Here is a 20060-nt window from a genome sequence, read left to right as displayed (position 1 = left end):
TCCCACGAGATTTCTCAAGGCGAGTCGGCTGCAAGAGCGTGAGCCAGATTATGTAAGCCAACGGTGGGGAGCCCCCCCCCCCCCACTGTATGCTGTGTAGGTAGGTAGACTAATACAGTATGTCCTGACTTGGACGGGCCGATCCCTCGAATACTCACTCCCAGAGGCGACCACGGAGAGGCAACTGCCGTCCTCCACACACTGCCGTGGAATCATGGACCTGGTTGATCTACATACCACCTAGGTTTTAAAAGCAAGCAGTTGCCTGACCAAGATCTGTCCCGGTCAAATCTTGGAATGTCTTCTCTCAAGCGCAAGAGATCCCACGACGCAGCTCCAACCCGGTCCCCACCAAAGGCAGCCCACCGTGCCACACGTCACACCCCAAATGCCCCGCCCGTCTACAAGGCCGACCCTGAGCCACGCCGCAGACGTGCCAGACGTGCTGGTGACATTGCAGGCGCGCCCGATGCACAGCCAGGGGCAGAGGCAGAAGATGAAGCTGAGGATCACAGACAACAAAACGGCGAGTTGAGGACGACCAGCCGCCGCGGTCGCTCGCATGCGACTGCACCTGCACCTGCATCTGCACATGCAGCTGCTGAGCCAACACGCCCGGGCGCGTCGGGGCGCTCAGCGCTGCGTCGGCCCGTGCTGCAGGCTATGAATCAGGCCCAGCCGGACCCGGCCCTGAGGCCTGCAAGGAGCCTCCGCCACCGTCATCATCATGAAGACGACGACAACGACCAGGCTAACACGAGTTGTCCCGTCCGGCCGGTTCATGCTGGATCAACCGAAGACCTGAGAACACGCGGTTCGGCTGCACCACCGCGACCCGCCCAGAACCACCCACCCCCGCCGCCGTCCCCACCACCACCAACGCAACAGCAGCAGCAGCAGCAGCAGCAGCAACGCCAACAACAGCGCATGCCCTCGAATGCCAGCTCAGTTGCTCCCATGACACAGCTTCCCTCACGGTCGGCCAGGTCCTCGGATCGCGTCCCGGCAAATACGAGCAAGCCGTGCTTGCAGCCCCTCACGAAGCCCGCCCAGCGCACGCCAAAGCCCGCCAAGAAGACCCAACAGCACCCCAGCAAAGAGCACAAGAAGCCGAATACCGCCGAGCGAAACATCGACAAGGTAGTCTTTGGCAACATCTGCTTCTCAACCTGGTACCATTCGCCCTACGGCACCGAGGCACTGGGGGACGTGTCCGGGAACAGCGTCAAATCCGCCAACAGCAACGGCCCTTCTTCACAGGACGGGAATGGCAAGGATGACGCGCCTGCGAATGCCACGTCCCGCAAGACAAAAGAGGACAAGCTAGACCGGCTGTACGTCTGCCCGTGCTGCTTCAAATACTCCAAGGAGCTGGTGCCGTGGTGGGAGCACGTCCACCAGTGTGAGAGGAGAGGCTACGTCCCTGGCGACAAGATTTACACACATCCAAAGAGCCAGCGAGCCAGGCATCCCGTCCCCGCTGATGGTACCGCGGCAGCATCCAAGGGTATAGGGCGCAAGAGAAAGGCGCCAGATGCCGCAGCCCAGCCCGTCGAGGACCAGGACCCGTTGGAAGGCCAGGGCGAGTGGTCCATCTGGGAGGTCGATGGGGAGGAAGAAGGCCTGTTCTGCCAAAACCTGTCGCTCTTTGCAAAGCTGTTTTTGGACAACAAGTCCGTCTTCTTCGACGTGGTCGGCTTTAAATACTACCTTCTGGTACACACGACGCCACGCCCTCCGCACTCCCCATCACCCCAGGAACCCACTGACAAGGGAGAGGAGGACGAGGACGCGGCGGCACAACCGCTGCCGCTGCCGCTCAAGCACCAGATCGTGGGGTTTTTCTCCAAGGAGAAGCTGTCATGGGACAACAACAACCTGGCGTGCATTCTCATCTTCCCGCCATGGCAGCGCAAGGGCCTCGGCGCGCTGCTGATGGGGGTGAGCTACGAGATCTCACGGCGGGAGGGCGTCGTCGGCGGGCCCGAGAAGCCCATCTCGGACCTCGGCAAGCGCGGCTACAAGCGCTTCTGGGCGGGCGAGATCGCCGCCTGGCTCCTGGGGCTTGATACCTCTGGCGACGAAGAGGTTGTCGTCGACGCAGAGGAGTGCAGCCAGGCGACGTGGATCGTGCCCGAGGACTGCCTGGCCGTCCTGAGGGAGATGGGCGTCGTGGAGGAGGCGGGTCTGGGGCCGCCGAAACCCGCCCGGCGCGGCACTTCCCCGGGCCACGGAGACGGTGGTGAAGAAGCACCCGCGCCTGCCAGCGGTGACAAGGAGAAGGAGGTGCCGCGGGTGCGCATCAGCAAGGAGGCTGTTCGGGAATGGGTCCGGGCGAATGGCATCAGCTTGGAGAAGGCCTGTGACCCAGACGGGTTCGCGGAAGGCTATGCTATCAAAACAGAATCTGTGGAGGAGGAGGTGCAGTAGCATGTCATTCTCGGCGATGGAGCTTGGCGTAAGGAGTACGTCGCGAAGCGGGTTTCTACATCATTCAAGATATCCAACTGCTTCTTATAATACAACATGACAATTGTCTTCAGACTGAAACCTATTCTGTGTTCATGCTGGCACAGCATATTTGAAGTCTCGTCATAATGGAGCACATTTCTTATAACTTACAACACACAGCACACTATGTCGAACCTATTCCAAGGCTTCACCAGTCCAGCCAGCCAAACTGCCCGGCATCCCATTTGGGCAAGGAGCTTGGGCCAGCCCGGAACAAAAAAGAATTGGGGGCTGATAACAAGCGAGCTTGTTCCACTCATGGACAGAGCAATGAGCTCGCGGCGTGGCGGAAAACTTAGTCTGCAGTAATCTCGGGTGCAGCCACGCGGGAATGCAACCGCGGAATCCAACGGACCAGACCAAGGTAAAGCCTCGAATTGGTCCGAGGTGGGTGGTGCTTGCTGACCTCCCTTTGGGCCAATTGAGACCAGCGACGATCGTGATGTGAGAGCTACTCGATGCAGTGTAAGCCGGGTCGATTGTGCTGGGACTATGGGTGTGATATACGCCCATTCGATGAATATGTGCGATTTAGGGGTGGCCTCAGTAAGCAGTAAGCAACAGAAAAAAGAAAATGAGGATAGTAAGACGGCCTCAGAGACAATCGGCTCAGCTGCACTCTGCTGGAGGAATCCGCCCTCAGCTGTCACCCTTGCAGCCGGGCATTCTCGAGGTGATAGGTCGCGCGCATTGAGCCGTAGTAGTGAGCGAGCGATCCTTGCTTTTTTGTCCTGACCCAAGCTCAAGCTCAAGCGCGAGCTAGTAGTACAACGTCAGAATTGAGGCTCCGAATGCCAAGGCCTGATTGGAGTGTTGCAGGGGCGTGCAGTCCTGAGCGAGCGTCCAGACAGGGTTGTACTACACGGGTGATCGCGGAATGACTTGGTTTTGGGCTGGGAAAAATTTTCGATGCTCACTCGACGTCAGCGCGTCGAAGCCTACTGCACTGCCATTACTGTGCAGCTGTCTCAATTTCCAGTAGCCGATGGGCAAGAGTCATTCTGAATCATGAATAGGCTGCTCTGGGTCCCACATGATGTCCCAGGACATTCATAAACTCAGTTGCCTTTGATGGCCTCGGTGGCATCGCAGTAGCCCCTAATTCTCACATATCACTTGGTCGTCCAGCCATTCCTGACAGCTGCCAAGTGCAGTATGGGACCGACGTCAGCCCATCGGCACCGGCCCAACGGAACGTGCTCTTGTTGTTTGAAGCAACCGAATTTTGCAGGCGGTCCTGGCCTAGCTATCCGCACTCACTGTCGCAGGCATTGCAACCTTCCCACCCGGAAGCCGAGCAACCATGCTCGGTGCAGCGTGTGCAGGCAGAGTGTGCAGGCAGAGTCGCATGGCCCAAACTCAGGTACACCCTTGAGCAAGTTGCCGCTTCTTTCTCTAGCCGCAGACAAGGATTCGGCCCGTGGGGGTCACATATCATATGCTACCCGAACTGCTCGTTGCCAGCATTGACATTGCCTGCCCCTGAGAGAGTCTCGGACGAAAAAACTTTTTTTCCATCATCTTGATGCCCCCTTCTGAACTCATCTCAGAGCTTAATAGCTATGGGCAAGCTGCAAGTCGCTGGCTGCATGCCCAGGATGTGATTGCGAAGATTCCCCGCGGGCAATCTGATCAGATAAGTAGGACGGTCGAAACTCTCATGAGTCGTGTCGACTGCCATCTTGGCAGCATGGTAGTGAAAGAATCACACTGCTCACCTGGGTTCGAGGGGGCATAGCTCTTTATGAATGTCCTAACCGTCCGGGCAGAGTCCCGATATCGCCCGAGCTCGAGTGAGCTCCCGGCACCCGGGGCGTCATTTTTCCTTGTTGACGGCACAGGATGGTGGATCCTGACATAGTGGTGGCTTCGATGATGCGGTGGATCGGGTGTTCCTGCTTTAGGTTGTCATTGGCCCGTGATACTCGAGAGTCGGTGGTTTCGCTGGGTTTTGTTGGCTGGCAGCTCCGGGTCCCCGTCCCACCCATTCACCTGACCTCCGCTCTGTCCTTTTCCCTTCGACTCTCATTTTTTCCCTCATCCACACCGAGCATCTACTCGAACCTTGCCGTCCTCAAGCATCCTGCCCAACCCTTTCCTTCCTATCAAAAGTTCTTCTGTTTGAGACCTCTCTCCCCTCCATCAGACACAATGGCCTCTACCCGTGTGCTCGCCTCCCGCCTGGCCTCGTCCATGGCCTCCACGACCACCAAGGTCGCCCGCCCTGCCATGCGTGTCCAGGTCGCCAACGCTTCCAAGCGCACCATCACTGGTAAGAAGTCATCTAGAGCTTGTCGGTCCACAGCCGTCGGCCCTCAACGTCATCGGCCCGAGATGGTTCGAAGTCAATTGGGACGCCCAATTGACCCAATTGAACCCGTCACCACGCCGCCGTAGCTCCCGATCGGTACTGAGAAAAAACTCTTCAATAGGCATGAGCAAGCCCAGCCCCCTCCAGGCCGTCAAGCGCCAGAGCATCATCAACACCACCACCCGCTCTGCCTTCAAGCAGCAGGCCCGCCCCTACAGCTCCGAGATGGCCAACGCCCTGGTTGAGGTCTCCAAGAACCTGGGTATGGGTTCCGCCGCCATCGGTCTGACTGGTGCTGGTATCGGTATCGGTCTCGTCTTCGCCGCTCTCCTGAACGGTGTTGCCCGCAACCCCGCCCTGCGTGGCCAGCTCTTCTCCTACGCCATTCTGGGTTTCGCCTTCGTCGAGGCCATTGGTCTTTTCGACCTCATGGTTGCCCTCATGGCCAAGTTCGTACGTGCAAACCGACTCCCCAGCCGAGGCTCGCCGATCCCTGATGGGCAGAGTGACCCACACCTTGATGAAAATGCCTCAATGCAACGACAGCTTCTCGATACTGGACCTCGGCTAACAGGCGCACTTGCAGACGTAAACAATTACTTCATTCTCTCAATGGAAGAATGGAGCATGCCTCGCCGAAAGCTGACGGGCCACTTGCCCAGATCTTGATGGCACCGAGTGTCTTGTGCTCACCACTCGGCGGCAATATAGACAAGCATGGAAGGAGCATTCTGGGCGTGTATTGCATAGAGGGGTGCTTGCGGCGGCAACCATAGAGCATAGACGGCGAGACTTGCGTGTTCAGGTTTCCGGGAACTGTACAATAGCAATGCCAGTCCAATCCCGATCCACTGGATCCTGAAGATGACGAAAAAAGACCACTCTATTTCTCTGTCGATTGCACGTCTTCGGCTCCGAGACCGGCTATCCCAGTCGACACGGGGGTCTGTGATCGAGAGGCTCCATTGTATTCTCCACGAGATGCTCCACGGTGTCGCTGGGCCAGTCGAGGCCGGCAGCACTGGATCTGCTTGCCGCGGCGGATGTGGTGATCGTGTCGGTGATGAAGCCCGCTCGCTCCGAGAGATCAATTGAAGGGCCAACAACCGAGTGCGTTCGCTTTCGAAGGCGCCGTGAGCTTATCGTAGTCCCAATCTGGGCTCCTGGCCAATCTGATAGATTGCTGGCCTCTGCTGGCGGGAATTCCTGGGGAAAGGCTCCATCTCCACGGTCATGGTGTGAGCAGTGGGTCTTTGCGGGTAAGCTAGAGCTCAGCGAGCCGATCGTGTGGAGCGATTCAGGCAGCGGGGGCTGCTTTGTGAGTGGTGCGAGTCGAACAACACGGACAAATCGACAAAGTGCGGCCCTCGCTGGGACGTTGCTCAATATCGCCAATTGATGGGAGAAGTCTTGTCCAGCGTTGGAATTTGGAGGAGACGCATGTCGTTGAATTAACGTCGCCTGTCGTTGCATTTCCCCTCATGCTGGGAGGGTCACGTGTGAACAGGCCTCCCCTCAAACCTTCGATGCGAAGGACAGGAGGGAATGGGGGAATAGTGGTCTGACTTCCCCTTACCCCACACTCACTCTCCTTCCCCATGGGACACAGCCCACGGTAGTTGGTCTTGGTCACATACTGGCTGTTCGTGAAAGGATGTTGTTTCTGGGTGCCTAGGTAATTTTGTCCTCTTTTCCCTGTTTCGATTTTCAAGTTATTATTTCCAATTACCTTTCGTAATGGTCACTACCTCGGTCAATCGTTTCCTGTCGATTTCAGCAAGAGCAAAGCCCTCCAACATCCAAGAGAAGGGGGTCACCAAAAGCCTGCCCCCACATCGGCCCCTCTGACCACTTATGTGTCGAGTGTGCTCCTTTTGGACATCAAGCACTCAAGTCCTCGAGCATCTGGGCACCTACTGAAGTAGGCAGTGAATTGGACGGGCGTGGCGCGGGTGCCTTGCTCTCTGCCAACAGTCTAGAATCTCAAGCGTTTGGTTCCCGCTCCACTTCCAAATTGGAGTCGAGGCGCTTGGCAGAACGTCAATTGCTAAGCAGATTAGGGGAGCTTGGTCTGACCAGTCAAGCAGCTACCAATCCTGGATGGATCTGGCCTGACGGCGGCCAGACCTTTCCCAGCTGGCCTCGGAACAACTACAGTACAGTCCAGTATGAAGGCGGATACAGGGACAAGGAAATCAGATCCCAACCTCATCCTACCGTCTCCAGAGCTCGGAGACCAGATACCTGACGTAGACTCGAGTTCATACACTTTGAAAAAAAAAATGAAAGAAATGCAGCTCTGCAATTACTAGTCCCACGCGCACCACACACTTGAGCACGTTCCCGGCGGTGTGTGGCGGCCTCGAGCACACCAATCTCCACAAACTTATAGATGCCATGAAGCCGTTCACAATGGATATATAGCAGCAATCGAAGCAAGTGTTCCCGACGTTTTTCCACTTTGTAGGTCCGCCCTCCGTTCCAGGTTCGGCTTCCAGAATGCGAGTGTTCCCATACCGACGAAGCCCCTCGGCTCGGACGCGCCGTGTCTGCGCTACCTTTCGAACTCGAGATGAGAGACACTCTGGCTTCCCCACGGTGTTGAAGGCGAGGATTATCGAAACGTACGATCATCGCCCCAGCCCCCATCGCTCTATCACTTGTCCCGAAATGTTGCCTTCCCTTTGACGTGGAGGTGGGGCGGGGCTTGCTCACTTCCCGAGGGTTCCGACTTTTGTTTCTTGTCTGACTTGATGTTAAACATCGAGTCGGGCATCCACACACGCCATAAGGCTGAGTTGATGGCTTATGAATATTCAATCCTCATTCATTTGTATGGATATTTCTAATTATCGATGTCCCCTTTGAAATTGTGTGCGAGTCTTCCCCACTTGATTGGTGCAATGTTCCCATGCTTTCTGGAAGGATTTATGGATAAAATTTGGTCAAATATAACGAGCAAGACCATTCCGTAAGACAGCCTGGAACTTTAGAGTTCCAATCTCTTTCACGGTTGTCTTCCTCTTCTCATAGCAACGCACTGACGAGCGGAAACACGAGGAGTTGGTCGACAATCGCCTAGCAAAGGGTTTGTCATGCTCAGTGCCTACGTAGTTGGGGATGTTCGCATGAAGAAAAGATGATGCAAACCATGCCTTGATGATTCGGGCTTGATTGATGGGACAAGGTCATGAACATGAGCAGCAAAACGCCAGTGCGTATGACGGCGGTGGCTGACAGAAAAAAATCCCAGCGGAATTTTATTTCTCGGCCACGTTGTATTCTCCGCAATTCATGAGATGGTTTCAGGGGACACAGAAATGAACCTTGGTACACACTCAGGACATTAACTTAAATTTGGTCACGCTCGTTGTTTTTCTACTAGACCCTAGGTTGGCATCTCTATTCTCCATCAATGCCCACCGTACACCCGTGTCCTAGTTAGCCTCCCATTTATCACTGGGATGGGCTGCCTCTTCTCGTTCCTCACAAGTGAGTTGACCGCAGCCCACATCTCCATGATCCCCGACCTCTTGGCCGGCAACATGCTGTACTGAAGGCTGTACAGGTTCTTGCGGTTGATAGGCGGGACAAACTTGCCCGTGAGCAAGCAGAGAAGCACACGGGGTGAGAGGTAGTGCTTTCGGATGCGCGCGGCCATCTGGAAGTACTGGTGGAACATGGCGCGGAACGTCAAGGGTATGGACTGGGACCGATAAAGAGTCAGCGGGTGTGTTACTGTGCTGTCGAAGTGGGGAAAGCTTGGAGTCGACCAAGAGTGAACATCACGGAGCTTTTACCTTAAGGTAGATTACCGATGTGGATGGGAGATCAGGTATTGCTGGATTATGTACGACTCTATAATTTTGGGTATCACGAAGTTCAAAACGAATGCCCCCTGGGAAGATATTAGCCGTGCCACGCCGCCCGCGTGTTCCTGACTGGATCAGACGTACCTGGCAGCCTCTGGGGGTCCTTGATCCGGAGCATCAGGGCAAAGAGGGGGAAGTGGTTCAAGCAGGAAAGAAGTGTATCAAAGGCGGCTTTTAGCGAGATGATGACCATCCGGGCTATGGCGAAGTTCAGGTAGAATACCACGACAGTCGGCAGCAGGAATAGCAGAAGACAGAAGACGATCGTGCCCACCAAGAGCTGATCAAGGTCGTAGTCGCAAGAGTCTATACGGTTCCGCAAGACATTGTGTTTCTTTCCTCTGAATAGATGGAAGAGCGAGATGAGGATTGTCAGTTGCCAGTGATATATACGGGCGGAGGCGAGATAGAACGAGTATATGTGGACAGTGAGCACGGAAAGCAAGTCCGAGAACACTGCGATGGGCATGCTAGCCCCAGCAAAACTGGTGAAGCCGATGAACCAGATTACACCAGGCAGCGCCGGCCGAAATGTATCGATACAACCTGGAGAATGTCAGCAGCTAAAAAAGACCACGCAGTGGGAACACACGCGATGACTCACTGGCCCAATAATCGATGACCCATAGGAACAAGTCGCCAAGAAACGCCGCCAACTCGGTGTTGAGCTTCAAACCAGCGGGCCATCCCATCAACCAGGAAATACCGCTCTGTAGAGCTTCGACGGTGTATGTTGTCAGGATAAGGCTGATCTGGTCCGCAACCCAGGAAGCGTTGTCGATGATGTATGAGCCCAAGGCAATTCCGATGATCACATCATTAGCAACTAGCCAAAGGCTGTTGTAGAATCGGATGTAGTCAGGATGACTTGTCGTCACACTTTCCCAGTCGTTCTTTCGCTGTCTCAAAGTGACATACTGCATTGGCCAGTAGCAGAATTGCTGCAGTCGAATCTCGACTTGCTGCGCAGTGGCCGAAATATCCTTGAGAGCAGCAATGTGAGGCTGGGGCCTCCACTCCAACACCACCAGCAGCATCTCAGCCGCTATCCGATGGCCGATGAGGCCAAGAATGAAGCCTCGCCTGATGATGGGATACAGATAGACAGTGATCAGTTCCCATATCCAGAGCAGAACAATGTTCTTCATCGTAGTCGCAGATTCTACCACTCGCTCAGACACACTCAGACTTCGCTTGGGTCTCGCTCCTAGTCTTGATACGTTTTTCTGAAGAAGCGTCTCAAGCTCCAAGGACCAATTTATCTGGTTGACGATTCTGGGGAGGGCCCTTTCCTTGTTCGAGGCAGGTCGCTTTATGACAGAATGCTGTTTGAGTTTCTCGACGAGTCGCTCGGATTTCTCCCTCCGAAGGCGTTCCTGTATTTCCTCCTGGGCCTCGGCCTCGCCGACGGGCGCCGTCCTCTCGTCCGTGGGCTTGTCGCCCAAGGCCAGCGCAATGGGATTGAGCGATATGTATTGCATTCTCGTCGGGAGCGGTCGCTGGAATAGTATGATCTGTATACTTGAGGCCTTGGCGCATCGGACCTGAGGGATTCGAGCATTGGCATCCATGTTCACGCGCACCCACGACGGGTCAATAATAACCGAGTCGGCAGCATTTGAGACACCAAGTACGTGCATGCTCGACTGGCCGCACAGCTCGAAGATGCGTCCTATCGGGTGGGGAGCGCTCCTGAACAGGGTGAGGGACTTCAGCGCGCCCTCGACCATTCGGGCCTGGATGGTAGGTAGGGCTTAGCAGGGCACTCGCAAGCTGGGGTCTCCACTGAGGGGACTGACATCGACGGCTTCCAGAATGGCGACCACGAACACATCCAATGCCGAGTTCCTCCAGCCCACGACCACCCCAGGCAGGTCGGACCTTGGGATGTCGTTCGGCCAGAAAATGCGCATCAACCCATCATGCTCTGGCATGACAGACAGCCTCGATTGACGCGGGGCTACGACTCTAGAACGACCCTCTTCGTCTCAGCTGCTCCCGCGCGGATATGCCTGAACCGGTGGACCGGGGATGCTTGAGTGGGTGTCAGCGGCGCATGTCGCGAAAGGTGGCACAGAGGGAGTCGATAGGGCGGAGGAGGTGGTCGTACCAGGTCTGACTCTCTTACTGCAAGACGTGCCACAGGCAGGAGGACGACGAGGAAGAAGAGCGACAGTACGACGAAACCGTATGCGGCGCGCGACTAGGAGGGCGGGGAAAGACAGACAGGTCAGCTGGGGTCAGGCGGAGGCGGACGTGGACGTGGACGTGGACGTGGGCGTGGACGTGGACGTGCTGCGCGGGTGGTGGGCTGGACTCACAACAACCCCGTAGTCCCAGGCAAAGATGGCAAGCTCATAGAGCCTCGTAACCAGGTCCCATCGAGCGGTGGTGTAGCCGGCTACGAAGATTCCGATCGTCAGGGCGGAGAAGGGGTGCATAGAATCGCCGTCTGGTCGCTACTTTAAGCGCATTCCGAGTTTGTTTGTCTCGCGGGTTTTTGGAAAACAGGACAGTCGCAGGATCGAGCCCCAGGTCTGTCGGTTTTGTCCACGCACGATAAGATGCAGGGCGGGAGGGCCGTGGTTCGCCAGACGTGACGAGCTGTCGCAATCAGTTTTAATTACCACATGCACTTGTTTGGAGCTGGAGTAGCCAAGCTTAGATAGACCCATGCTGTGGTTCTGCCTGCCGGCATTTCCAGCCTTCTTCAGTGGGGACCCCTGGTTCTAGGCCCAGGACCGTCCCCTGAGCTGCAGGTCGAGCCACCAATCGACCGCAGGCGAACCTGCCTAGCTTGCACACTACTAACAAGCCTCGCAAGCAGCTCTGGCCACACGGGCTTGCAGGAAGCCGACAGCCAAGGGTTGGAGGTCTCTAATACTGTAATATACAGGCACGCTTTTAAATTCAACATTAATTACTTCAATGAGTAGCTTTTACCCTTTCTCAAGTTCTTTCATATAATTTAACTTATAGGAGCTCATAGAGTTACTAGGTGTATACCTAGGCAGACATTCTATAGGTACTGTTACCTTTCGTTGGAAAAGTCCGTCTGATCAACTACCGCCTCCTCTCCAACCCCAGCACTGGTTCAACATGAGCACCACATCTCCCTACAACGAGGCAATGATCGTTTCTCTTATAAAGGAATACTATTCTCTACTCATCTCACTATCCTACCTCCGCGCCTCTCAAATCGTCAGTCCTCCGCCCTCCGGCCATGTAATTAACGAGAAGCTATGCAACTCGCTCGGTCTTGATGCCGCGGTGATATCACTAATGAAGAAACTACCATACATTGATGGGCCATACTCTGCCGGTGATGGACAACTTGACCAGGATGCCTCTGCATATGGATGCCTGCTCTTCCCCGGCTCTTGGACCGGCTCTCTAGCATACTCGTTCCTGCGTGACGATGATATCATGGAGAGCCGAGACCCATACGCTACTGGAACACAGGGATATAGGTTGAATTATTTACTCGGCCATGACATTGCGTTGGCACACAACCTCAGGGATGGTATGACTTTAGTGCTAGACACGAAAGCCAGTATGTGTTCAAATACCTCTGCTTGGACCAGGCCAAGCCCGTCCTAATGCATTATAATAGATACTGTGAGGATGCTGGATAACAACGACAGTCCGGAAGTTGTCAACCCTGAAGGAACGCCACTTGAAAGACCGGAAGAACCCATGTACTACCGGAATTATCACGCTCAAGATGCGACTGCTTACTTTAAGACCTTGATTGCTGACGTTCGCTCATTGGAGTACATCCCCTATGGGGGCGACAAGTACGACAGGGAGTTCTTTAGCAGCGACGCGTATCCTGAAATCGTAAGTCTCCCACAACTTATCGTGATACTCGGCCTGCTTGGAGGCTGACGCACCGGTTCAGTGTGCCCATGCAAAGAAGGTGCTCTTAGACGAGTACGGATGGGGCTCAGAGAACTTCAGACAAGACCAATGGGCAGCAGACGCCGAGCGAGTATTAGAAAACATAATTCATGAGAGTGGCAGCTGAGACCATGTACATCGACGGAAGTGAAGATACACTTGTTTGTCTGAATGGTACCCAACACTGATGCAGTACCAATAATTGGGCCATAACTGCCCACAATCATCTCCCACAGCAGGGCTCCAAGCATAAAATTGATCCAACGGGATGTCCTGGCTCTGCGCAATATCGTAGCAGCTATCATTCGCTACAGCCTCATAGAAGGCATTGCAGCTGCTTGCAATTCTAGCTTGTGTGGGTGTAGGGGTTGTCACTGACGTAGCTGACGTCGTCGTTGTCATGGAGGACGTTGCCGTTCTAAGTTGTGCTTGCAGGCACTACCCCTTCGACGAAGTAGGCGTACCCAACCCGAAATCCATTACAAGATGTACGAACGTTAGTGTTGAGCGATGAATTCTGCCAGTGTCAAGCCAAACTCTTTTGCAACATTCGCGCATGAATCGTCGGATTGTGCTATGTGTCGTTCGTAACCGTCGGGCGTGGTGCCCGTGGCGGTCTCCGTTGGAGCAGAAATATAAATTGACGCTGGTGTTGCCGTTATGGACGACTTCGTTGTAGGTGCTCGGGCTGTGGTAACGGTCGAAACTTTTGTCCCATTCACCGCAGCAACGCTGTTATTTGTTAGCGAGAATTCTTCCTGTTTCCAAAAGACTTACTAGTAGTCGTCTCCGAGATTGAGGTTAGAGCAAGCAGAATCCATCGAAGGGTTCAAGTCTAATACTACGTCAGCATCTTCGTCCGAAATTTTGTATCAGAGACCACAGTTTGGAATGGTTCCAGACGGTGTATGTAGGATCTGCATGGGAACTACAAGAGATTAGCTAGTTGTTCAGAAAGGGCAATGAGAAACGTACGCGGTTGTTGTGTAGACAGTCGGTTCGGCAACGGTAGCCGCCACCGGCCCCGGGGGGGGGGGCTACAGCGAGATGTAAGCATTTGCGCTTGTTTGGCATCGGTACTTTAGGCTGACTTGACGTAGATAGTATTACAATGAGTAACATGGCTTTGATGGTTATAGGATTGCATAAGAGGAACTGAGCCAGGGTAAAGTTGGCATAATTCGCAACTCAGTTCTCGACGCTCAATGTGTTAGTGTTCTAGGCTACAGTGTTCTCGAGATTGACGACGGTGATTGGACATGAAAGCGGGGCGCTCGGCGTAGAGGCCCTGACTTTGGGTTTAACCTTCTACTGCTACTTGTTAACAGGTCGAAGGTTCATTGGCGGCAATGCTCTGGGGATGAGTCCGAGAAAGAGTGGAATTGGGGCCAGGAATCAAAGTATCACTGTGTACTACTAGTTTGTTAGCAAGACTTGAACCTATATCGACTGAGGTGTACTCACTACTCTAAAGTATTTAAGAAATCATTTACTGGAGTAATAACTCCATCAAAACCACAGTTTGCTTTCATATTGTCCCAGGTTTGGGCCGTGATGTTGCTTGTCGATATTAAAACTTCAAGAAAAATAGAGAGAAGTGGGTCGACTTACTTATAAAGATCACCCCACTTGTTCTCAAGTCCGTACTTAAATACCTATCTGTACAAGTTAACTAATGGATATAATGCAACCTTGGAAGGGTTAGAGGAGATAAATAAGAAGCATGAAGAGCACTAAATCTTGAGAGGACATTTATCGAATTTTAGTGGAAGGGGTCATCCATAGTTGTCATCATCGATTGGATCGCCTTGCTGAGCATAATGATCCACAGCCGACATTGCAGTTGAGTCAGCAGAGTCTAATACGTTTGACCATTCAAAGCCGAAGCCACTGTAGCAAGTCCCGTTCTCATCTACGGTATAGCTCCAGTAGGTACCCTAGGGTATTCAGCTTGGGCGTCAAAGTAACATCTGATGGTACGATCAGGCCAGGTCGCTTTTCCAAGAGCACGAAGTCGCGAGGAGCTTTAAACTTTCAACCCCGAACAGTCGTGTTGTTCCTGTTTTGACAGCCATGTCTTCTATCTCCTCTGAATCCGACCCGAGGGACGACAATAAGGTCTTTGGGACCTTGCTCAACATGATCGACGATGAGCTAATCGCTCTTGACTCATGTTTACGGGAATATGTTTGTAAATCCAGGACTCCATGCCATCACGGCCGCATGGTAGAAGCCCACAGCGGTTCCTATAATCTCACACGTGTGCTTGAACTGTACGGGGTCAAAATGGTGATCAGAGATTCCGAGAACCGGTCAATCAGGTGATTTGCATCAACCGGCGAAAGGAGCACTCGAACCACATGTCTATGCATTATGATATATCAAAGCCCACACTAGCATCCCCGTCCCGGAGGTCTTTTGTTATGACACCACGGCAAATAACGAGATTGGTGCACCTTACATCGCCATGAGCTACATCGGCGGACGTGCACTCTCAAAGCTCTGGTTCGGTAACAGCGGGCCTACGCCACTTGAGCAGAGACGACAAACATTCTGAAGAAGCTAGCTAGCCTAGAGAATTCCGCAGCCCAATATGTACCGCTTCGACAAGATCGGCTCGCTTATCCCGAATGACCCAGGAGATGGGCATCACATAGGCCCATGCTTTGATTCCGAGGAGGCGGACGACGGAACCACATTCTTCCTCGAGCACTACTGGGTCCTACCCAGCGAGGACTCCTCATTCGGCGTCGGAGCAGCCAAGATTCTAAAGGAAATATTGCTGCTCATACCTTTTCATAATCGCAGTTATGCTCTGGCCCTTCCTGACTTTGATACTCAAAATATCATGGCGGACGAGCAAGGCAATATCAACGGCATAGTTGACTGGGATAATATTCAAACGGTGCCCGAACTTCATGGGATGCCTGCGTCATCCCAGCTGGATTACCCGTGACTGGCACCCGCTCATGTATGCCCGTGGTTGGCCTGACTTCATTGATACGGAAAACTCACCACGCCAATAGTCGCACCAGACTTCCTGTGGCGGCCTCAGTTGATCATTTATATGTAAAGAACATGTCATCTATTTTGTGGTGTGAATGCAGAAGTGATCCAGAGTGGAATTAATTTCGAGTGGTGGATGATCGTGGTCCTACAAGCCCGTCCAATACAAAACGCCAAACCAGCGGAATAAAATCATGCACACGTCTGAGGCCACACATGTGATGATGGCAGTCGCACTGGGACGAAACCATCATGAACACCCCTTCGCCAAACCCTCCTTGCTCTCAACGGAAGCCTCATTTCCTGCCCAGGTGTATGGCATCATTCTCCTTGTTGTCCTCCCTGGCTTCTTCAAGGAGCTTGTCTATTCCTCTTTGCTTCAGAGCAACCTACTGCTTGTTAGTCACGTACACAAAGTTTCTCTCGTAGACGGGATAGTGACGAGAACAGTGAGCTGTGTTGTGGACCATCACACAACACCGTCTTCTAGGGCGTCGCACATTTAGACATTTCTGGTAGTCCTTGAACAGGTCTGAGCACTCGTTGTCATCGGACTTTCCTATTCCTCTGAGGTACTCTGCAACAGTTGAGTTAGCTATTGCTCCATTTATGATGAGAGGAAGCCTTTTTCTACTTGCTTTCGCTGTACCATCTCAAGAAGCAAGTATCGTACTTTCTATACCTCCAGTCAGCGAAGAGCCACACAGATCAACAATCTTTGAAACCTACTCCTTAAGCTCATTACACTCTGGGGCCAGCGAAGCAGACATGTTTGTTGTAAGATGTCGCCAGAATCCTAGAACCAGAGTGAGATGGAGCAGCCCCCAAGTTCCGGGGCTCCGCAGACAAGCTTGTGAATGCTTTTGAAATACGCCTCTGCGCTTGCCGTCACGCTATTGAGTGAGTGTGGTTTACCCAGCTGTGGAGGCTAAGCTTTGTCGGCCGGAAGTGCGAATCGGTTTCCTAGGCTGGCTTCACAGGAATAGCCGAGTTCTGGAATGCCAGAGAAATGAAGTTGGCGTCGGCTGAGGGGAACAAGACTGGATGGATCAAGAAGACTGGGATCCAAGGATCTGGTGGCAGGTACAGATAGGCGAAGTGTGGTCAGCCCGGTAGTGAATAAACTTGGTAGTTTAGAAAATGAGATGGGAGAAATGAAGGCAGTTAACGAGCAGTGCTAACTTGCATGTAGTGATGATGAAGCTTGCCCACTGATTTACACCTTCGTCACGGTAAGCTTATCTTATCAGCCATCTGGTTACAGTGAGGACCCTGCTTGGATCCTCGATCATCCCCACTGGGGGGTAAAGTTACAGGCCTTGCAGCCTGCGGGCCCGCTGACTGCCTGCCGCTACCGCCGTAAATTTTCGAGCCCAGCTTGTAATGAATGCGGCAGACTCCCCAATAATTTCTTGGGTTTGTTTCCTCCACTCGGGACGCCAACACTGGCGAGCTTTACCTCGAATCACTCAACACCATGGACCCCTCGCAGGACTTCAAGTCGTTGCAGGAGAAGATTCAGGCTTCTCTTGTCTCGACTACCAAGGCTGTCCAGCGCATCGCGAGCGAGGATCTCACATTCCAGCGGACCGTCAACCCCAACACTGGCGACCGTCTCGAGGAGCAGTCAACGCGCCTGCTGAGCCTCTCCAGCGACCTCCTCAAGTCAGCCGCCGTTGGCACCGGCCAGAAGAGCGCCGGCGAACTGGAGGATGTTGAGGACGTCGACATACAATGGCGTGGTATCGTGGACGTGATCGACGGACTCCTTGAGAAAGCCGACATTTGCTTGGACGAGTACACTGGTTTGGTCAAGAGGAAATCGGATTTCCCCGAGAATGGTCCCCAACAGAAGAAGACGAAGACGAACGACCGGCTAGATTTCAATTTCCGACGCGCCAACATCATCAAGCCACAGACTGCCTTTGAGAAACAAGTCGACAATTTTGCTGCTGGTCCATGGAAGCCGTTGTTGACACGGAAGCCGCATGCTGCAGTGCCGCTGGAGGACAGTCTTGGTGTGGCAGTTGACGAAAACAACCAGCAACAGTATGGCAACGCACCTTTCTTACCCTCTGTTATTTTCCAGTCGGCAGACCAACCGCTCGTCGAACGGAGCAGGAAGGCGAAGGGGAAGCTTCGAGGGGGAAGCCGCAATGTGGTCAATACAGGAGCAACAAAAGATACTGACGGTCTATTCAGATTTAAGCATCCCTACGAGACCGAAATATTGGCTCTGAAGTACCCGGATGCCACCTACGAGATACGGGACCCCATATCATACCAGCCCATGGACACCACCTCTGCCACTTGGATCGACACATACGAAGGTGTTCTGGAGATGCTGGAAGAGCTGAAGGGAGCAACAGAAATCGCCATCGATCTGGAGCACCATGACTATCGTTCTTACCATGGACTGCTCTCTCTAATGCAAATCAGCACTCGAGACAAGGACTGGATTGTGGACACACTGAGACCATGGCGGCATAAGCTTGAGGTTCTGAACGAGGTTTTTGCTGACCCTAAGATCCTCAAGGTGTTCCACGGCGCTTTCATGGACATCATCTGGCTGCAGAGAGACCTGGGACTGTATATTGTCGGGCTCTTCGACACCTTCCACGCCAGCTCAGCCCTTGGGTACCCGCAGAGGAGCTTGGCGTACCTTCTGAAGAGTTTTGTCGACTTTGACGCCGACAAGAAGTACCAAATGGCGGATTGGAGAATACGGTAAACTTAAGATTCCGCGAAATATCACCGACGCAGTGCTAACGTGCTTAGACCTCTACCGGAAGAGATGTTCTACTATGCCCGATCAGACACCCACTTCCTACTTTACATCTATGACCGAGTACGAAACGAGCTTGTCGAGCGGTCTGACCGCAGTGATCCCGAGAAGGACTTGATTGGATACACGCTCCAGAAGTCGAAGGAGACATCACTAGACAGGTACACGCCTTTTGCCGCGGACCCAGAAACCGGCGAGGGAGCTCGAGGCTGGTCCAACTTCCTTTACAAGAGTCATCTCAGACTCAGTGGCGAGCAATTTGCAGTCTACAAAGCCTTGCACAAGTGGCGCGACGATGTGGCGCGGCAGCAAGATGAAAACCCAACATTCATCATTCCACCACAAGTCATCATGGAGATAGCCAAGCTCCTTCCAAGTGATCCCAAAGCGCTGTGGAGTCTACTGGGAAACTCGTCATCTCAAAAGGCGAAGCAGTCGGTTGAGGAGCTCTTCTCCCTGGTCACTGAAGCGAGGAAAGCCGGGGCTGAGGGACCGAGCACGACTGATTATTTCAGGAGTATGTATCTTGATAATCGCTCGATCGCTGCTGTGGCAAAGAGGGAGCTTGGCAAAGAAGATAAGCCAGAGTTGGATCTACCTCCAGTGGAGGAGCTTCGGAGCGAGAAGTCTCAGCTCTTTGGCCCTATCCCCCTGAGCAGCTTATGGGACGGCTCCTCGCAGCCTCTGAGCGGCGCCATGAGCGAGCAGATCGCACTGCCTTGGACACAATTTGTGCAAGAAGCCGTGGCCGCTGCGTCCCAGAAGGGAAGCCAGTCTAAACCTCAAAATGGAGAGGTGGACATGATACCATTAGAAGTGCCTGAGAAGGCGGCTTCTGCAGCACAGAAGGACCTGGATGTGGAAAACACCGAATTCACATTGCGACAGGGCCGGAAGCGCAAAATGGACGAAGTACAAGACGAAGACTCGGGCGACGGAGGAGTACCATTGGACACGGAAGAAATGATATCCCTTGACGTAGATGAAGAAGAAGGCGGCGGCGGCGGCCGGCGTGAAAAGAAGGCGAGAAAGAGGGCCGCCAAAGAGGCCAGAAACGCCAGAAAACAAGCAGAGGCCGGCTCATCAGGCCGGGAAGGGACTAAGCAGGCGGATACTTCAGAGGATGAAGATGCTCCTTTCGACTACAGCCAGGCGCAGTCAGTCCTGAATGCGAAGAGGTCAGCTGCCGCGTCCAACGGCAACGGGGACGCATCGGGCAAGAAGAAGGCATTTGATCCTTACGCGGCGAGGATGAATGCCGAGGGCCCCAAAGCCGCCCGGAAAATGCACCATGAACGTACTGGCAAGGCAGGTACATTCAAGAAATGAGGTGGCTTCGGCACACTGCTATCATCTCGATGCTGACGGCGCTACGGGGAGGTGTGTCTTGTTATGACCATGTTGAAAGAGATACCGCATCGGACCTAGGTAATTCCCAGGGGCCGGTGTCTGGTGGATGAGGGTCCTGGTCTCGGTGGCGGAAGGGCTTTACTAGATACCACTGCCCACGAGAGGCAAACAGACAGCAATGAAATCAAAACCTACACAATGCACTTGCTGGCTAACCCGTCAGACCTCGAGAACCGAACGCAAGATGCACGACTCGTAGTTGCAAATGTGAAGACATTTAAAGAAGTCGTTCATCAATTTCGCATATTCTTTTTCGAGCTTTAGC

General features: G+C 53.6%; 7 protein-coding genes across 7 annotated transcripts; 4 read left to right on the top strand and 3 right to left on the bottom strand.

Annotated features, from left to right (window-relative positions):
- Window positions 1-82: 82 nt before the first annotated feature.
- On the top strand, window positions 83-2554 carry KVR01_007952 (uncharacterized protein). Its single transcript, XM_044791783.1, has one exon. It carries the CDS (start codon window positions 298-300, stop codon window positions 2428-2430), a length of 2133 nt encoding a protein of 710 aa, XP_044642930.1. The 5' UTR covers window positions 83-297; the 3' UTR covers window positions 2431-2554.
- Window positions 2555-4662: 2108 nt separating this feature from the next.
- KVR01_007696 (uncharacterized protein) lies at window positions 4663-5414 on the top strand (the record flags this gene model as incomplete). The annotated part of the gene is made up of 3 exons (XM_044786779.1): window positions 4663-4783; window positions 4944-5275; window positions 5409-5414. The coding sequence occupies 3 exons, from the start codon at window positions 4663-4665 to the stop codon at window positions 5412-5414; spliced, it is 459 nt and encodes a 152-aa protein (XP_044642674.1).
- A 2820-nt stretch (window positions 5415-8234) lies between these two features.
- On the bottom strand, window positions 8235-10628 carry KVR01_007737 (phosphatidylinositol N-acetylglucosaminyltransferase; the record flags this gene model as incomplete). Its single annotated transcript, XM_044792514.1, has 5 exons — window positions 8235-8528; window positions 8623-8720; window positions 8779-9240; window positions 9299-10430; window positions 10494-10628. 5 exons carry the CDS (start codon window positions 10626-10628, stop codon window positions 8235-8237), a joined length of 2121 nt encoding a protein of 706 aa, XP_044642715.1.
- Window positions 10629-10662: 34 nt separating this feature from the next.
- KVR01_008347 (uncharacterized protein) lies at window positions 10663-11135 on the bottom strand (the record flags this gene model as incomplete). The annotated part of the gene is made up of 3 exons (XM_044782837.1): window positions 10663-10728; window positions 10805-10897; window positions 11016-11135. 3 exons carry the CDS (start codon window positions 11133-11135, stop codon window positions 10663-10665), a joined length of 279 nt encoding a protein of 92 aa, XP_044643325.1.
- Window positions 11136-11577: 442 nt separating this feature from the next.
- KVR01_007729 (uncharacterized protein) lies at window positions 11578-12739 on the top strand. Its single transcript, XM_044785740.1, has 3 exons — window positions 11578-12247; window positions 12308-12534; window positions 12596-12739. The coding sequence occupies exons 1-3, from the start codon at window positions 11794-11796 to the stop codon at window positions 12719-12721; spliced, it is 807 nt and encodes a 268-aa protein (XP_044642707.1). The 5' UTR covers window positions 11578-11793; the 3' UTR covers window positions 12722-12739.
- A 2923-nt stretch (window positions 12740-15662) lies between these two features.
- Window positions 15663-16841, bottom strand: KVR01_007762 (uncharacterized protein). The gene is made up of 4 exons (XM_044785006.1): window positions 16330-16841; window positions 16239-16276; window positions 16101-16177; window positions 15663-15989 (listed from the first exon to the last, which is right to left on the bottom strand). The coding sequence occupies exons 1-4, from the start codon at window positions 16368-16370 to the stop codon at window positions 15897-15899; spliced, it is 249 nt and encodes an 82-aa protein (XP_044642740.1). The 5' UTR covers window positions 16371-16841; the 3' UTR covers window positions 15663-15896.
- A 175-nt stretch (window positions 16842-17016) lies between these two features.
- KVR01_008189 (exosome nuclease subunit RRP6) lies at window positions 17017-19950 on the top strand. The gene is made up of 3 exons (XM_044785550.1): window positions 17017-17649; window positions 17803-18327; window positions 18379-19950. Exons 1-3 carry the CDS (start codon window positions 17078-17080, stop codon window positions 19712-19714), a joined length of 2433 nt encoding a protein of 810 aa, XP_044643167.1. The 5' UTR covers window positions 17017-17077; the 3' UTR covers window positions 19715-19950.
- The last annotated feature ends 110 nt before the right edge of the window (window positions 19951-20060 follow it).

This window comes from Diaporthe batatas (assembly GCF_019321695.1).
Source record: "Diaporthe batatas strain CRI 302-4 chromosome Unknown Contig00009, whole genome shotgun sequence".
Lineage (NCBI taxonomy): Eukaryota > Fungi > Ascomycota > Sordariomycetes > Diaporthales > Diaporthaceae > Diaporthe > Diaporthe batatas.
The sequence above is the reverse complement of the archived record's forward strand: the minus strand, read 5'-3'. Positions and strand labels throughout refer to the sequence as shown.

Excerpts from the sequence above, each read along its gene's own strand:
- KVR01_007952 (XM_044791783.1), top strand. The coding sequence starts at position 298 with ATGTCTTCTCTCAAGCGCAAGAGATCCCACGACGCAGCTCCAACCCGG.
- KVR01_007729 (XM_044785740.1), top strand. The coding sequence starts at position 11,794 with ATGAGCACCACATCTCCCTACAACGAGGCAATGATCGTTTCTCTTATA. Across the intron at positions 12,248-12,307 it reads AGTGCTAGACACGAAAGCCA|ATACTGTGAGGATGCTGGAT; the intron begins GTATGTGTTCAA and ends GCATTATAATAG. Across the intron at positions 12,535-12,595 it reads GCGACGCGTATCCTGAAATC|TGTGCCCATGCAAAGAAGGT; the intron begins GTAAGTCTCCCA and ends GCACCGGTTCAG.
- KVR01_007762 (XM_044785006.1), bottom strand. The coding sequence starts at position 16,370 with ATGTCTGCTTCGCTGGCCCCAGAGTGTAATGAGCTTAAGGA. Across the intron at positions 16,277-16,329 it reads GAGTGTAATGAGCTTAAGGA|AAAGTACGATACTTGCTTCT; the intron begins GTAGGTTTCAAA and ends CTGGAGGTATAG. Across the intron at positions 16,178-16,238 it reads CTTGAGATGGTACAGCGAAA|AGTACCTCAGAGGAATAGGA; the intron begins GCAAGTAGAAAA and ends CAACTGTTGCAG.
- KVR01_008189 (XM_044785550.1), top strand. The coding sequence starts at position 17,078 with ATGGACCCCTCGCAGGACTTCAAGTCGTTGCAGGAGAAGATTCAGGCT. Across the intron at positions 17,650-17,802 it reads GACGAAAACAACCAGCAACA|ATTTAAGCATCCCTACGAGA; the intron begins GTATGGCAACGC and ends CGGTCTATTCAG. Across the intron at positions 18,328-18,378 it reads ATGGCGGATTGGAGAATACG|ACCTCTACCGGAAGAGATGT; the intron begins GTAAACTTAAGA and ends TAACGTGCTTAG.